The sequence below is a fragment of the Macrotis lagotis genome, chromosome 4 (genome assembly GCF_037893015.1).
Source record: "Macrotis lagotis isolate mMagLag1 chromosome 4, bilby.v1.9.chrom.fasta, whole genome shotgun sequence".
Lineage (NCBI taxonomy): Eukaryota > Metazoa > Chordata > Mammalia > Peramelemorphia > Peramelidae > Macrotis > Macrotis lagotis.
In genome coordinates this window covers 79,123,200-79,142,073 of record NC_133661.1, presented here as the reverse complement: position 1 = coordinate 79,142,073, position 18,874 = coordinate 79,123,200, and the positions used below count along the sequence as shown (strand labels likewise).

At 36.6% G+C, this 18,874-nt stretch overlaps 1 protein-coding gene and 1 pseudogene across 3 annotated transcripts in view; both read right to left on the bottom strand.

Moving 5' to 3' along the window:
* Positions 1–18,874, bottom strand: part of BLNK (B cell linker) — a 175,327-nt gene that overhangs the window by 31,328 nt on the left and 125,125 nt on the right. For all 3 annotated transcript variants that reach the window (XM_074233256.1, XM_074233255.1, XM_074233254.1), the window contains exons 5-10: positions 17,382–17,538; positions 12,089–12,246; positions 9,240–9,321; positions 6,864–6,938; positions 4,015–4,043; positions 2,851–2,893 (exon numbers count right to left, since the gene is read on the bottom strand). In XM_074233256.1, coding sequence (XP_074089357.1) covers positions 2,851–2,893; positions 4,015–4,043; positions 6,864–6,938; positions 9,240–9,321; positions 12,089–12,246; positions 17,382–17,538 — 544 coding nt within the window. The remainder of the gene's footprint in view (positions 1–2,850; positions 2,894–4,014; positions 4,044–6,863; positions 6,939–9,239; positions 9,322–12,088; positions 12,247–17,381; positions 17,539–18,874) is intronic.
* On the bottom strand, positions 6,948–9,233 carry LOC141521106 (small ribosomal subunit protein eS27-like; annotated as a pseudogene).

Sequence of the window (18,874 nt, the reverse complement as noted above, 5' to 3'; positions counted from 1 at the left end):
ATCACCACTACTATTCAATATTGTATTAGAAATGTTAACATCAGCAATTAGAGAAGAAAAAGAAATTGCAGGAATTAGAATTGGGAAGGAAGAGACAAAACTCTCATCCTTTGCAGATGACATGATGGCATACCTAAAGAATCCCAAAAAATCATTTAATAAACTACTAGAAATAATTAGCAACTTTAGCAAGGTCACAGGATATAAAATAAAAACTCCTAAATCCTCAACATTTCTACATAACTAGCAAGATGCAGCAGAAAGAGCTAGAAAGAGAAATCCCATTCAAACTAACTCCAGGCAATATAAAATATCTGGGAGTGTACCTGTTAAGGCGGACTCAGAAACTTTTTGAAAACAATTACAAAACACTTCTCACACAAATAAAATGTGCAAATATGAACTGCTCATGGATAGGCCAAGCAAATATAATAAAAATGATAAACCCAAAGAGTCCAGCTATCGGGATAAAAACTCTCTCTTTGTTAAAAACTGTTGGGAAAATTGGAAGTTAGTATGGCAGAAATTTGGATTGACCAACACCTCACACCCTATACCAAGATAAGATCAAAATGGATACAGGATTTAGACATAAAAAACAACATTATACGCAAGCTAGAAGATCAAGGAATAGTTTACCTGTCAGATCTATGGAAAGGGAAGCAGTTTATGACCAAGGAAGAGATGGACACCATTAAAAATATACTAGACAATTTTGATTACATTAAATTAAAAAGCTTTTGCACAGACAAAACCACTGTAACCAAGATAAAAAGAAATGTAGTAAATTGGAAACAATTTTTTTTTTAGGTTTTTGCAAGGCAATGGGATTAAGTGGCTTGCCCAAGGCCACACAGCTACGTAATTATTAAGTGTCTGAGGCTGGATTTGAACTCAGGTCCTCCTGACTCCAGGGCTGGTGCTCTATCCACTGTGCCACCTAGCTGCCTCAGGAAACAATTTTTACGACTAGTAGTTCTGACAAAGGACTCATTTCTAAAATATACAGAATACTGAGTTAAATTAAAAAAAAAAAGACAAACCATTCCCCAACTGACAAATGGTCAAAAGATATGCAAAAGCAATTTACAGATGAGGAAATCAAAATGATCCATAGTCATATAAAAAATTGCTCTAATCACTAATTATTAGAGAAATGCAAATTACAACATCCACCTCACACCTCTCAGACTGGCCAATATGATCAGAAAGGATAATGAGCAATGTTAGAAGGGATATGGGAAATCTGGAACACTAATACATTGTTGGTGGAGCTGTGAAGTCAACCAACCCTTCTGGAAAGCAATTTGGAACTACACCCAAAGGGCAGCAAAAATGTGCATACCCTTTGATCCAGTAATACCACTACTGGGTCTATACCCTGAAGATCGTGAAAAAGGGTAAGAACATCACTTGTACAAAAATATTCATAGCAGCCCTGTTCGTGGTGGAAAAGAATTGGAAATTAAGCAAACGTCCTTCAACTGGGAAATGGCTTAACAAACTGTGGTGGTATATGTATGTCATGGAACACTACTGTTCTATTAGAAACCAGGAGGGACGGGAATTCAGGAAAGCCTGGAGGGATTTGCATGAACTGATGCTGAGCGAGGTGAGCAGAACCAGAACACTGTATACCCTAACAGCAACATGGGAGTGATGATCAACATTAATGGACTTGTTCACCCCATCAGTGCAACAATCAGGCACAATTTTGGGATATCTGCAGTGGAGAATACTATCTGTACCCAGAGAAAGAATTGTGGAGTTTGAACAAAGACCAAAGACTATTTTCATTAAAGATATTATTTGAGTTTTACAATTTCACCTCCCCCCCCACAGAAAGCAATCTGTCAGTCTTTATTTTGTTTCCATGTTGTACCTTGATCCAAATTGGGTGTGATAAGAGAGAAATCATATCCTTAAAGAAGAGACAAGAAGTCTAAGAGGTAACAAGATCAGACAATAAGATATCTATTTTTTTCTAAATGAAAGGGAATAGTCCTTGAACTTTGTTCAAACTCCACAGCTCCTTATCTGGATATGGCTGGCACTCTCCTTTGCAGACAGCCCCAAATTGTCCCTGATTGTTGCACTGATGGAATGTGCAAGTCCATCAAGGTTGATCATCACCCCCATGTTGCTGTTAGGGTGTACAGTGTTTTTCTGGTTCTGCTCATCTCCCTCAGCATCAGTTCATGCAAATCCCTCCAGGCTTCCCTGAATTCCCGTCCCTACTGGTTTCTAATAGAACAATAATGTTCCATGACATACATATACCACAGTTTGCTAAGCCATTCCGCAACTGAAGGACATTTACTTGATTTCCAATTCTTTGCCACCACAAACAGGGCTGCTATAAATATTTTTGTACAAGTGATGTTTTTACCCTTTTTCATCATCTCTTCAGGATATAGACCCAGTAGTGGTATTGCTGGGTCAAAGGGTATGCACATTTTTGTTGCCCTTTGGGCGTAGTTCCAAATAGCTCTCCAGAAAGGTTGGATGAGTTCACAGCTCCATCAACAGTGTAATAGTGTCCCAGATTTCCCACAACCCTTAAAGACCAAAGACTATTACTTTTAATTTTTTTAAAAAATGTTATCTTATGTATTTCTGCTCTCATACTTTATTTTTCTTCCTTAAGGATATGATTTCTCTCTCCTCACACTCAACTTAGATCAATGTATACCATGGAAACAATGTAAAGACTAACAGACTACCTCCTGTGGGGGGTGGGGGGGGGGGAAGCAAGATTGGGGGAAAAATTGTAAAATTCAAAATAAATAAAATCTTTCAAAAAAAAGATACTCTGAACAACAGAGCTTTGTGGTATCAGTGGCTACTCACAGGTTTTGCTGGATGGTTTGGGATATGGGGGAAGAGGTGGTGTCTGAAAAAGAAAAAAAGGAAAGTAGCCATAAGCTGCAAATTTTGTTATCAGTGACTCTGTTAAAATTTTTTTTTCCCCAAGGACCTCTTTTGTGATTTGACAAAACACTTTTGTCAGATGTCCTTTTGGCTTTTATTTCTGAAATTCCTTCCCTTCATATCCTGCATTTACAATCTCCAAACTCTACCTCTTCTTTCCTCATCCTCCCTCTACCTAGAAGAAGAGGCAGGAATTTCTTCATTAGGAATCAGAACCTCAGCTCTCTACTACATACCATATGTGGTCCCTAGTCTGCCTATTTAGGGACAGAGGAGGAAGGCTGTGTGGCTCAATGAAAAGCATCCAAGTCTAGATTTTAAGAAACCTGAGTCTACATTGTCTCTCTGACAATAACTAGCTAGATGACCTTCAACAAGTCACTGTACCTCAATTTCCCTCTCTGGAAGATCAGGATATCACATTCCCTATCTACTTCATATTGATAGAAAATGAGGTAATTAATTGCTCTTGAAATGTTCAAAAGATTACAAATCTAAACCTGAAAGGCATCTCAGAGGTGCCTCATCATCTAGTCCTAAAACATTTGCTATTTGAAAAAATTAAGCCTTAGGGTGACTTGCCCAAGGACATACAGACTGTCTGAAGCCAGGTTTGAATTCATATTTCCCTCTCAGCTTAGACTATCTGCTGCATCACCTTGCTACCTCCTGACCTTCATTTTATAGATGTAGAAAAGTATCTCACCCTGGGTTAAACAACGTACAGGAGTCAGACATTAAACGGAGGATATTCTGACCACAGTATTCATTACAGAATGTTATCTTATTAAGTATATTATGTCGAAACTAGAATTAATCAACAGTCATTGAGCATAGGTTTTGCATAGCATACTATTTTAAATTCTACATAAAATATTGGTAAACTGGTTTTTTATTTTTAAATTTTAAAAATTTTGAATTTGACAGACACCAAGAAATATAATTTTTTAAACACAGAAAAGAAAAACAGAATTATATATGAAATTTTTTTTTCTCAAAAACCACTTGAGATCATAGACTATCAAACCTGCAACAGAAATCTCACCTTCAAGAGTGAAATTTGCACATTGAACTGGATCTTACCTCAGCCACAGGAACTTCATATTCTTCTCCTGAAATAAGAAATATAAATTTTATTTGTTAAATTAAGAGAAACTTGGATTTTACACACAAAAAATCAATTTATTTATGAAGATCAAGTAAGATAACATATATAAAATGCTTTGTAAATTTTGAAACAAAGAGGTAATACTAAATCTGTTAAATACTTACTACATATCAGATACTGCTAGGTGCTGAAGATACAAAGGCAAAAATGAAACAGTCTCTGCTTTTAAAGAGCTTCTGTTCAATTAGAGAAATCCATCCATCCATTCCTTTATCTATATCTATTGATCTATCTGACTACTATATCTACATGTGTCTATTTAGAAGCATATAAACACATTCATATATACATATATTATATATTTTATATATGTATATATACACATGGAACTTAAATACCACATATATGTAAGTGCTGTGCTTTGAAGTATGGAATTCTTTGAAGTATGAATGGTTTAGAAAGAATCCCCCAAAAGGAGAAACTTTTATGTGAACTAGAAGAGTCAGGGAAGGCTTTGTGGAAGAGGTTGGCTGTATGGTAGACCTTGGATTAGGTTTGGCTAACATTTAGGGGACCCTTTCAATTGAGCTAAAGAGTGAACAACAAAGTGATAATAATCTGGATAATAATCTGAGGGAGACAGAAGCTGAATAGATACTTAAAAATAGAACTTAAATAGATACTTAAAAATTTTTTTTTTTAGATTTTTGCCGGGCAATGGAGTTAAGTGGCTTGCCCAAGGTCACACAATGTCTGAGGTCAGATTTGAACTCAGGTATTCCTGACTCCAGGGCCAGTGCTCCATCCACTTTGCCACCTACCTGCCCCTGAATAGATTCTTAATTGAATTATTGAATTAAGGAATGGTAGAAAATAAGGTTGAAGAGGTAAAACAAAAAAGTCAAACTATGGAGAGCCTTGAGATCCAGGAAAGAAAGTTTTGATGAGGGCTTGTATCCTTCCAGAAATGATTGATCAAATCTTGATTTATTCACTGTAATTTAAAGTTTGAGGACTGATAATGCACTCTTCCCTTCCCCAAATTCAATATGGTCTGGGGTCATCCATTTCATGATAGGACAACTGGAAAGAGCAAATTAATGTTTGCCCAAAGAGAACAGTGAAAACTGGACCAACTGAGCAAAATTTCTATGCCACTGGGACTTTAGTATTCCTGTGGATTCACAAGTAGAAAAGAGAAATAAGAAGCTGTGGAAAGCAAGACCAAGTTAAGGTACCCAATACTGGGAAGATAACCAAAAGGAGAAAATTATTCCTCCTCTTTTTTTCTGTCATAGGGTCTCTAGTAACAGTGACTCAGACTTTTGCCTTCTACTTCCTAGATTTTAGCAGTAACTTTGACAGAAAATAAGGCTGAATTTCATGATTAACTTTTAAAAAATTATTTGTTTACGTATTACTAAAATAGTCTTCTCGGGGGTGGCTAGATGGCGCAATGGATAGAGCACTGGCCTTGGAGTCAGGAGTACCTGAGTTCAAATCCGACCTCAGACACTTAATAATTGCCTAGCTGTGTGGCCTTGGGCAAGCCACTTAATCCCATTGCCTTGAAAAATCTAAAAAATAAAAAATAAAAAGATAAAATAGTCTTGTAAAAGCAAATGTAATTTCCCCCTCCTACCACAAAGAGAAACCTCATGAAAAATAGAAGTGAGAGAAAAAAAATTATACTTCAGTCTGTGTTCAAACAACACACAATTAACTCTTGGTATATATTTCTATAATCTTTTGAACAGTAAATGCCACTCAAAATCATCTTATCACATGTGTGCCACAGTTAATTGGTCCAGACATAATAGGGAGATATATTCATGAACTGAGAAACAATAGGATCAAAATGGTAGCTTGGCAAGGTGAATCTATCAATGCTTGGCACCTTTAGATTAGTCTGGGTTAGAAAGAGTAGAGAATAGAGTTAGCATCAACACCCAAGATGTTCGACAATGACCCTAGTGATAGTCTCAAATATGGCAATAAGAATGGAAGGGAAGAATAGAAATGAATTCAAGAAGCCGTTTGTCCACAGATTTCAATAAAGGACTAAGAACAGGTTAAAAAAAAGCTAGTATAGAGATGTGAATAGGTTTTTTTTTTAGGTTTTTGCAAGGCAAATGGGGTTAAATGGCTTGCCCAAGGCCACACAGCTAGGTAATTATTAAATGTCTGTTTACTAGCCATATAATTTAGGCAAATCACTTAAATTCTCAGTTAACTACTGAGAGGCTTGGGCTTGATGATTTCTAAGGTCCCTTCCATTATGAACCCTCCCCTCCCCACCTCCTCAAAGTTTCATTCTTGGGAATCTAGAAGAATGGGGAAAGAAATGACGTCACTAAGAAAGGGAGGCAAACATGTCAGCTTTGTATTGAATATGAGGTGATGTTGAGATGCCCAAGTGAAGTAATCCTGGATACAACTGGGAGTATCTGTGACAGGAAAGACAGACAGAACCAAAGAGTAGAGGAACTCTCAGAGGGAGTATGAGTATAAAGAGAGAAAAACCAGAGACATAAGGACTCAGTTTGGTGGGACAGTCATACTTAAAATTGAGAGCAGGAAGAGAAGATAGTGAAAGTATTATGGAGGTGGGGGAGAACCAAGGGAGCAGAGAATTTTGAGGAAGGAAGGTCAACAGTATCAAATACCATGCAGAGGCCTGTTTCTTGACAGCATTAGTGCTTACTGAAGAAGTCAAAATTTTTTTACCTCTAAAATTCTTGTGTCCTAATCTTTGTCCTGATATGTTATCCAACTAAACTGTTCAACTTAGTCTGATTAAAGGGGAAAAAAGTCTATACGCTACCTGGAGCTAAAGCAGGTATGGGTGGAGGAGAGGCTGGTGGTACAGAAGGTTTGATGGATCTGTTCACCCTGGGAACTTAAAAATAAATAATTAATCATTACAGATTTGTAGTACCTAAGAAAAATCCGTATTTATGACAAAAATGAATCATGGAAAGATTTTCTTGTTAGTACCCAATAGCCTATTGCATGGGCTGAATAAAATCCCTTAAAAATAATACCAAACAGTAAAGTAGATAAGTTCTTAAGAAGAAATTAAAAAAAAATTTTGGAAAAAATGTAGTAAAATCATATTATAACAATCTCATGGAACACCAAAACTGTTTTTATCATAAGAGAATTTTGCTGGAAATAACAGTCATGATATTGTTGGACCTGGAGATGAAATGGGGTTAACTCCCAAAATCTTTGTATCTTTGTGGTTAGTTTCTCTATTTCTCTATCTCTGTGTCTGTCTGTCTCTGTCTGTTTCTGTCTCTCTGTCTCTATCACACACACACACACACACACACACACACACACACACACACACACACACACACACACCCCTTTCCCCTCTACCTCTTATATTTTTTAAATCAAATTTATTTTATTTTTTACAGTTCCTCATTCATCTTGATTCAGTTATTAGTGCTGCATCTGTCTGAAGGAGCATCCTTCTGTAAGTCTTGCCTTTCCTCCAGTGGGCTGACAGAGCACAGTGGAGCATCCAACACAGAGAACCACTGTCTGTGCGTGGCTGAAGACCGTGGTGATTTTATAGCACCCGGGGCACTTTACGTCCATGAAATAGGAATTGGGGCTCTGCACCAGGCATTTCTTCTTGTGCTTCTGCTTCTCCTCCTCGGGAGGGGGTGCAGGAGGTCTTTAGCGAGAAGCATGTTGGCGTGGGGAGATCTTTACCGCCAGAAAGTACTTCTTATATTCTAATTTTGTGTTCGTTTCCATATATTTTCTGGGAACTCAGGTAGATTTTGTGTAGGTTGATGTAATATGGGGGATCTGAAACTTAGGTCACGTCTCCTTTTAAAGCAAACTAAATTATTACATGATCAGATAAGACAATGCATTTAAACATTTATTATCTAGAATTGTTGCTGTTGTTCATCCTTCATTTTGGAAGAGGTCCAATGACATCATGAAGGTGTCATCTTGACTTGCAAGGGAATTGCATTTAAGTGAGGTAACAAAGATGCATTCTGTATAGCACAGCCATTTTCATACCTTCTTAGATAATTCTTGAAAACCATTCTTTTTTCATATGGCTGCTGAGGCCAAGAGTCACACAGCTAGTAAATGATGTGAGATTTTAACTCAGGAAATGAGTCTTTTAGACTCCAGGCCCAGTATTCTAGGTCTGTATCATCTTGTTGTCCATTTTATCCCTTGCACTAATGTATTAGGGCAGTGAGGTGGATAGAATTCTGGTCCTGGAATCACCTGAGTTCAAATATAACCATAGATACTCACTAGCTTGGTAGGTCACTTAACCCTGTTTGCCTCAGTTTCCTCATCTGTAAAATGAGCTGGAAGAGGAAATGGCAAAACCCTCCAGTATCTTTGTCAAGAAAATCCAAAATAGCCTCATTAAGAGTAACATAATGTGCTGTTTGTCTTTCATTCTCAAAGACTGTGACATCAGGGAGGTGTTACCATGACAGGCACATGAATTAGATTTGAGTAAGGGGGGTTGTGCTAAGTCCCCAGTCTCACTTTCTCCTCCAGAGCCATCTGGGTCCAGTGGCCAGATATGAATCAGGATGATTGGAGATGGCCTTGTGAGGCAGTCAGAGTTAAGTGACTTGTCCAAGGTCACTCAACTAAGTGTCAATGACTGAAATGACTGAACAATAACAAAAACTATGTCTTAGTGAAATCAATACTACCATTGTATTTGGAAAGGGTCCACCGATCCAGGGTTCAATCGTGCAGTTTGCTTACCCTGTGACTTCCTAGATCAAAAACTTTCTCTTGACTTATCTGTGCTGTGTCTTCCTATTAAAATGAGGTCAGGGACTGTATATTTGTAGCCCTATCACTAAGCACAGTACCTAGAATATGGTATTTATTTAATGTCTTCAATAAATAAAATAATTTTAATTAATTTTAATCTTTAAAGAATTAAACTTTATATAACTATTCATTTCTTAAGTTACATTGGGTCAATCTCTCAACATAAATGAGAGTTCATTTGTTAATGTGAAAATATCATGGAGCAGGGAGAGGGTATTGACACTGGTAGTTCACAAGACCAGTAGCCAAAGAAAACTATAGATGCTTCAGTAAAACGGCCATTTTTAAGTCCAAGTTTTCATCCTAATAGCTGTATATGCTCCAATCAGGAGCTTGAATTTATTTAAAATGTCTTTGGTCTTACCTTGCTCAGAGGGGAGTGAATTGCTTTCGGTAGGATGGATGTAGTTTTCATCTTCATCCTCAACAGGAACCACATAATCAGTCTTTAGAAGTAGAGGAATAAAAACAGTCACTGCTTAGGGTTCTCTAAGGTACAGTCCTACACCTGAAGGAAAGGCTCTAGGGAATATAATCTCAAAGGTCCCTTCTACCTTAGTATAACTCTTGGTTACCCACCTTCCTTGATGTGTCACCTTTGGTGCTGGAGCAGACCTCAAACAGACATAAGGTTATAGGATTTGTGGACCTAGAACAGGTAGGGATGAGGTGGGGAGGGACCTTGAGAACAAGGGAAATAAATGTCTGTAGTCTTGTGCCAAGGGAACCTAGGCACCTGGGATTTCCTCACCCACAACCACAGGGTTCAGACTCTCAGGATGGGAAGAACTGGTCCCTCATCATAAATATCTCCATTGCAAAAAGGCAGTCTTGTCCAACTGGCTTCTGCAACCTTTTCTACCATCCATCTTGCATTGCATCCTGCCCCTTCATCCCCATCTCTTCTCTCTTAGCTTTTTTATATTGATTTCTCCCCATTCTGCACAGACTGATAACAAATATGGTCATTGAAATGTACCTTCTTAGCATCTCCACTTGTATATATCCCAAAGCTACCCAAAGTTAGTTTTAATGTACTATGTGTAGATCAGTACCCACTCGAAACCAATATTCTTGATCCCCTCCTGATGTGGTTATGAATGTTAAGAATATGTTAATTCAACCAAAGATATTTAGTCAAACCACATAGTAACTGAAGTGAAGAGAGGAATCTACCTCTTCTCCCTCCTTCCCCCACTATGAAGCATCCACCTAGGTACATTATCCCATGAGGATATAGTGATAGTGATATAGTGATATATATATACAGTGATATAGTGATATATTATCCCACACATATTCTTTAAGTGTGAGTCTTCTTTTCGTGTGTTTACTTTTTTTTGTTTTTGCAAGGCAGTGGGATTAAGTGACTTGCCTGAGATCACACAACTAGATAATTAAGTGTCTGAGGCTAGATTTGAATCACGTCCTCCTGACTCCAGGGCCAATGCTCTATCCACTACATCACCTAGCTGCCCCGTGTGGACCCTTCTTATTTAAGATCTTACATGTACATAAAGAGAATCTTCTCAGGTCATTCTGTTTATTTTGCTGTCAAACAGACATTTATTTTGTTTGAACTAATGTTATCTGACCAGCAAAAGTCCATAATTGGAGGAGTACAGTGGAAAGGGCATTTGACTCAGAAGCCAAGGGACCTCAGTTCAGATCCTGCCTTGGTTCTTTCTCCTTTGAGACCTTGGGCAAACCACTACTTGGGCTTCTGTTTCCTCATCTGTAAAAAAGGAAGAGATGAACTGGATGGTCTCTAAGCTCTGTTCTGGTTTTGTTTATGGGATATCATGATCCCATGACTTTGAATGGATGCTGACCTACAGTATACTTTGAAACTGGGCTAGATTTTTCTAGGACCTCCACATGTGAGAGCATATTAGGGAGTACTAGAAAATAAATAAACCTTTTCCTTTAGTGATATTGTCTCCATTGCAATAAAAAGAGAAAATGACAAAGAGATCATTTTTAGAAATCTATTAATCTTCCTTTAAATAAGAATTTCAATGAAACTCATAATCTCTTGAAAATTTAAGAGATGACTTAAAAAGTGATGACTATTTACCATGCCAGAGATAAGTTAACTTTCAGTTGATGGAGCATCTTAGGAAAGGAACCAGGGCATGAAAGAGGAGTTGGGAAGAAATGCTTTTAGTGGAGGTGGGAAGGTACCTACTTCATAATTTCTTCCAGGGATACCTTTTATAGTGACTACCATATCACAAACTCCTCTTTCCCTATCTTTTTCTTCTTTTTCATCTTGGGAGAGAAAGCAGACTGTCAAAGGGTCAGAGAGAAGAAGAGACAGAAATTCAGTGGAGCTGAAAAGCAAAGAGAGAGAGAGAGAGAGAAGAAAAAAGGAAAATGGAGGAAAAGAAAGGAATTGAAGGGGACAAAGGTGAGGGGGGACTGATCCGTGATTGGCATTATACCATTAGTCAGGGCCATATGCAATCAGTGGCCAGATGGTTGATGAATATTTATTAAGTTCTTTGGAACCTTGTCCTATTTTGGGATGTCTAACCTCCAGGTGCACATTCCCACACATCAATTCACTATTTGTATTTTTAATAGTTCTATAACTATTTTTGGAGTCCCATCAGTACAAAATTTCTGCACATGACTTGCTTGTAAGAAAGTGTTAAAACAAGATCCTTCATAAAGCTTTTCCTTCCTCATCTCTGCTTCTTAACATTCCTGGAAGACTCAACTCAAAACTCATCTTCTGCAGAAGGCTATTAGAAGCTACCCACTCATCCACACAGCTGGTAGCATCTTTTCTTGAGATTATCTTCTATCTACTTGTTATTTATTTGTTCCCACCCCTATTAGAAAGTGAACTCCTTGAAGGTAGGGACCACATTTCTGCCTTTGCATTCCTTTCATTGTGACTAATTGATTGTAGAAATACATCCATTCAAGAGGGTTGAGCAGATATGAGAATGAAGACCCTAGAGTGGTAAGACTCTACCCCTTTCCCTATATACTTTATACTTAAGTGTATATGTTGTATGCCCAGATAGACTATAAGCTCCTTGAGGACAAGGGCTATTTTTTTTGTATCATTTGGGGCTACCACAAAATTGGTGCTTAATACATCTTTGTTGACTAATAGAGTGTTTTATGAAGATCAACCCCAGTGGCCAAGGTGACCTCTGCAACTAAGTGAATGGAAGAGTTTTGCAGTAATATGAGGATTACCTCATCTTCTGGACAGTTTTTGGGCTTTGGTGAGAGCTGATGTGTCTTCGAAAGAGGTAACTGCAAAGATGACTGCCTTGTGTTCTGGGAAGGCCAACTTGTCTTATTTGGAAGTGTCTTGCTGAAAGGTGGAGAATGTCTCTGGTTTGATCGATTATCTTTAAAGGAAAGTATACACACATATACACAACATAAATTTAATTTCTAATAATAGTATTTGAAATTAATTTGAGAGCTTTTTTTTAAAAAAAATAAAAGTTAATCCTGAAAGATATACAGCATAGTTTTATATATAGAATCCTATTTTATCATTACCTTATATCATAAAGTTATAGATGGTTTTCTTTGGGGGAAAAAAATCTTCTGATGGAACTGAACAGTTTGAGTGATTGGAGTTTGATTCCAGGCCTTTTGTCTCCATACCCAACACTCTTTTTATATTTCCTCGACATAGGATTTTATGGGAATTTATGGAAACCATGTATCAGACTGGACTGCTTAGAAAACACCTGTCTTGTCTATAGTAAAGAAATGTTTTTTCTTTTTTTGACCTGATTTCAAAATCACATGGAATTTCATGGTCTTAATATATGTCATCCCCCTCCCCCCACATGCCCCCCCAAAGGGGAGACCTAGTATTACAGGGATCTTGAAATAGTCAAAGGTCCTGAATTCAACAATCCTGAACTAATACAGATTAATTATATATTATATATTATATATGGATTAAAACAACAAATCCAATAATGAAGCCTCAGTTAAAAAAAAACCCAAAAAACCAACTCAAGTAGAATGGAAAACATTCTGGTTTCCTCAACCTACATCTTTCCATCCTAAGGAAGATCAGAATCAATTTTTTTTATCACCTCCCCAAAGCCCTCCTGGTTACTCTACTTAACCATAAGCTGCTCTGCTTGGTTTTGGCTTCACTAAACAACCTGCCTTAAGCCAGGTGCCCCCTGGCGCTCCTTCCCTTTTTAGGTTCTTTTTTTTTAATATGTTATTTTTCCTCATTAGATTGTAAGCTCCTTGAGGGCAAGAAAAAATGAACATTATCACAAGTTAAAGGCAAGACTTATAAGAAATAAATTATTTTTCCATACATGGGGCAGGGGGGGCAGGTTGAGACAGTGTAGCAATAGGAAGAGCATTGGTTAAACACTGGTCCTGCTCTGGACCTACCTGACTTAGTTAAAGTAAACTTGAGCTTCCCTGGGCCTCAGTTTCCTTGCATGTAAAACAATGATATTGTTGACAATGACTTCAGAGGTTCCTTCAAGCCCTAACATCCTATGAAATTGGGGTCGTCTGGAAATAATTGAGAACTGACTATAATTGAGATTTTCTGTTTTCTTCTCAGCAACTATTTAAATGGAAATTCTAGTGCACTTGGTCACCACCGGAGGGCACCCTTACTGGACATGTGCTTTAGCCCATTTGCTCTCTACTTCAGAAGAGGATTTGAGAATACACAAGAATGTTTGTATTATGCAACCAGTAATTAATAAGGTTGTGCAATATTATATTTTCTTGTCAAGCGATACCAACATCCAACTCTCATTTCAACTGAGCTTTGAGAGAAAATCCCCTTTTGGAGCAAAAGGATAATAGAAGAAAGGCTAAAATGCAATTTTTAAGTCACAATTTAATGGCATCTGCATCTTTGTTTTATACTGTTTTATCCTAGCTTCATTTGTATTTTTGGTTGGCAGTATTTCAAAGTCCCCAGGTCTGTTGATTCTTTTAGTCACCTTCTGCTTCAAAATACCTGTAGTCCCTTTTGGGTTGGGGAGGAAGAGAAGATTTCTCCTTTAATGAAAAAGAAAGGTATGAGTACCTAAGTTTGAATTTTACCTGTGGTATTTCCTAGCCATATAATCATTAGTATTGATTATATCATTGTCTCGGTTTCCTTATCTGTAAAAGGAGTTTAATAATATCTTACTTCACACTAAGAGTTTCAAATAAGATTACATGTGTGAATTGCTTTGAAAGACTTTTAGGATTGCAAATGGCTGAAGATGTTGTGTTATATGATTGTGATGGAATATTCTTGTACCATAAAAAATTATAAGCAGGATGCTTTAAGAAAAACCTGAACTCATGCAAAGTGAAGTGATCAGAACCAGGAGAACATTTTGCACAGTGACAACAATATTGTAAAGATGATCAACTGTGAAAGACTTAGGTAATTTTAGCAATTCAATAATACAAGACAACCTGGAAGGATTTGTGATGAAAAAAGCTATCGACACCCAGAGAACTGAAGGATTCTGAATGTAGATTGAAGCAAACTTTTTAAACTTCCATTATTAATTTTTGCCAGTATTTTTGTTTTTAGCATGGTTAATATGGAAATGTTTTGTATGACTATATATCCATCAAATTGCTTCCTTTTTCATGGGGTGGGAAAGAATTTGAAAAGCAAAATAAAAAATGAATATTAAAAATTTTTGTTTCCATGTAATTAAAAAAATTAAATGTCAGAAAAAAGAAAGAGAATGAAAGACTTAGGATGCTATATAAAAATCATCCATGTATTTATCAATAATAATTATTATAAACTAGAACTCTTGGGGTTTTTGGACAAAATTTGGGGCTAAATAAATTCAAAAGAGTACTAGACTGAGAGTCAGAATATCTGGGTTCTATTTCTTGTTTTGTTATTTATATGGTCTCAGGGAAATAATTTGACTTCCCAAGGTTGTTTTCTTCTCTGTAATATAGAGATAATACCTGCTCTGCCTTTCTCATGGTTGTTAGAAGATCAATTAAAATGAAGCAAAATACCTGAAAGAGAAGGCATGACAAAGATTACCACTCCTGCTTCTGCTCCTTGGATATATTGGAGTATGATGACATTGTTCAACCCCTCTTAGTTCTTATTTGTTCTTATTTCCCCAATTAGGGAAAATGACTTCAGAAAATAGAGTAGAATTTTTACACTTCCCCAGTATGTCTTCCAGATTGTGAAGTAGGTCTGGGCTCCATCTCCTTTCTATTTCCAATAACCATCCTTTAGAATAATCTAAATAGGTCAAATACTGGAATTGATCAATCATGGATCCTCAAAGGTTAAAGTTCTAGGATCTCAAAGTGAGAAAAATGCTCGAGTCCATTCCAGTACGACTCATACCTGAATCTCCTCTACATCATATCCAATAAATGGTTCACTATATAGTTTTGTTTGAAGAATTCCTTAGAGGTGGGGTGCACACTACCTTCTAAGTCAGCCTATTCCATTTGGGGAGAGCTCTTAATGTTAGGAATTTTTTTTAATAACAAGTCTAAATATGCTTCAATAACTTTTACCTACTTCTATTCTTTGGGACTAACTGAAATTTAATTCCCACCTCATAGCCTTTCAAATACTTAAAAACATTCACATTCCCTACTCCCATTCCTATGTATTCCTTTTTTCCAGCTTTTAGACACTTTTTCAAATCAGTTTTTTTAATACTTTTTGAACATTTTGTCAATAAACAAAATGTCCAAGCCAGAAACCACTTTTTTTTTAAGTTACAACCATAGTATTTTCCCTACCCAGAATAAGGCACATTTGGGCTGCAAAGTAATTTTGACCTTCAAATCTTGTCTCAAGCTACACAAACAAAGGGAAACATGGGAAGAGAATGTTCATTTAGAAGCAGCTGTTAGGTTCAAAGGGGAAGGGAGTTCTGGGAAGGAATACCAAAGGATATAGATAACATGGTTAGTTTGTATAAATGCTAGTTATTTTTATGGTTAGAAACAGGAAGAAAATGTCATATGGGTACGAGAGGGGAAAGAACATTGTTTTGTCAGGTCTGAACCCTGATTCTGCTGTTTACGTGACTTGGACCAATCACCGCTTTGAGCATCAATATCTTTATCTGAAAAATAAAGAAGTTATACTACATGACCTCTAGAGATCTTCAAAACCCTGCTTGAATGGGTCAAGGCATTTTCTGGTCTACAGTTCTAAGAGGAGTCCTTGATAGAGAGAATGACTTGGTTTGCCTTGAAATAACAATGAGTGAGATAAATTCACTGTTAAGTAAGATACATAAATTCTCCACAAATCTCTTGTTTATCATCCTCTCTCTCCACATCACCCTAGTTCAACAAACCCTCATCAACTCTCACCTGAACTCTTGTCATATTCTTCTAATTAGATTCCCTGTTTCAATTTTCTTCCCACTCCAATCCATCCTTTATCACATTTACCAAAATGATTTCACTAAAGAGTATATCTGACTATTCTCTTTTTCCTTCTTCTTTTTTCCTCTGGCCATCCTTGAACTCAAGAAGATAAGTCTTCTGGGACTGGAGTCTGAATGTGATTTCAAATTTGACTCAGACACTTACTAATTGAAGGGCCCTGGGAGAATCACTTGACCCAGTTTGCCTCAATTTCCTCATCTATAAAATAAACTAGAAAAAGAAATGGCAACCATTCTAAAATCTTTGCCAGGAAAAATCCCAAATGGGATACAACTAGAAATGATTGAACAGCTAAGTCCAACTTTATCATCACCACCCCACTTCCTGGGCCCCACCATTTTCCAGTGTCTTTTTTTATAAACTCATCTGTTTAGCATTTAAAATTCTCCACAACTAAGTCCCTTCCTATCTTTCCAGTTTTCTTGCATGTGAATCACCTGTATACCTTCTTATGCTGTTCCTCCCACAGGATGATCCATCTGCCATCCTGTTTTTTTATTCTGTCACACCCCCCCCCAGACCTGGTGTGCTCTGCCTCCCAATCTCTGCCTTTTAGAAAGAACTAACTTCTTTTAAGACTAAGTTGATAAGTTATTCCCATAGGAGACCTTTCCTACCCCTTCCTCCTGCAGAAGAGGCCTTCAGCCCTCTAGGTTTACCTTTACTCTGTAAGTATCTTTAGGCATGTCTTCACCCCTTAGTTAGAATGTATATTCTTAAAGAAAAGGTCTATTTTTTTGTTTTTTTCTTTGAATCCCCATTATTATCATGTTTGATAATAGTAAATGTTAACATTAAAGATTTAAGAATTGATTTGAAGAAGTAATGTTAGTTTATATTTCTAAAGAACTTTAAGATTTACAAAGCACTTTTACAACATCACAATTATTATTCTCATTTTGAAGATGAAGGAAACCAAGGCTCATGTTGGTTAAATGGTTTACCCATGTTCATCCTGCCAGGAAACCTCAGAAATGCCTTAAAATGAAAGCTCTTTAGTTTCCCTAAAGGTCTCTCATAAAGGTCCATGCTTTTCTCATATATTTATATCCACAAGCAAGGATACTAGAGAGATGATTATTAGTCTTACCTGCATATTCTCCCTTGGAAAATGGAAGTGTAGGGGGGAGCTTCCTTTTTTCTTTTTCTGTAGGAGGAGGTTCATAGCTGTCATCTGTAGTTTCTTCCCCAGGTACCACATAGGTCTCTGAATCAGAGGGTTCATCCGGATTTTCATAATCACTGTCCTAGAAACACAAAAGATAGCCCTAAAATGAATTCCTGTTAACTGTCTTATTCTCCATTGATGGATGTTTGGAAAGTAGAAGATGCAGTCTCAGAAGTAAAAGAATGCAATGTCCATAACAAAATTTCTAAAAATCACATATTCACAAAATAAAAGTATTTTTCAGAGCAAACATTTAGTGACGATCTTTTAGAATAAGGCAACGAATCTATTAACTTCAATGTCAAGAAAAAACTGCTTAATGATGAGAACTGTGCCATAGTGAAAAAGGTTGCCTAGAGAGGTGTTGGGGTATCAGTTCCCTTCCTTGGAGGTCTTCAAACAGATATTGGATGACCTCTCATCACCTTCTCAGGGATGTATGTGATAATGGGAATTCCTTCAGGCATGGATCTGACTAGGTAACTGCTGAGACCTCTTCTCAAATTCTGGTTCTGCAAAACTGCAAAACTATTGTACTCCAGCATCTTTGCCAAGAATTCTTAATGAATTTAAATGGTCACATTAAATGATCATATTTAAATGGTCACAGTTTTTATAATGGTTATTTAACCATTTAGTTTCTTATTTTAGTTAGATTTTTGATTATTCTCTTACAATTGGGATTTGCTCTATAACTGGTCACATCTGAACATTTTGGAGATACTTTCACTTTTTTCCAGTGATTGTTAGGGAAGTGTCTTACAAATATTAAAGTATTAAGTAAATGTGAGCTAATATTATAATATTTAATATATGTCATAATTTAATATATATCATAATTATAATATTTAACATATATCATAATATTAGCTACAATAAAATATAATATTACTTCACATTTATTTAATAATTTAATATTTATAAGACACTTCCCTAACAACCATCAGGAAGGAGTAAAAGTATCTCCATTTTAAAAACTGGAAACCTGAAGTCCAGAGGTGATTTCTATATGATCTTATGGCTATAAGCAAGTCTCTTTTCTCTCTTAAGTGCTATGCTGCTTCATTTTAGAGACACCAAAGAAGAAGAAATTAAAAACTTTTGTCTTTTTAATTTCTCTTACTATAAATTCCTGTCTCTTATGAGGGATCTTCACAAACTTTTCAGGGAGATAGAATTTTCTGGATTTTGCTCATTATTTTAAAAGAATTTCTTTGGTTTCTAGTTCAACTTTTCTTTTCTTGGAGAAGTTTTGTATAACTAAAAAAAACACTCTTTTGGAAGGTGGGAGACCTAAGCTCTAGTCCTAATTCTGCCATTAATTTCTTGTGTGACTTTAGGTAAATAGTTTTTACATTTCTGGAGTTTAAATACCATGGGTTCCCTTTCTCCCCTCCCACTGTTTTCTTGATCCC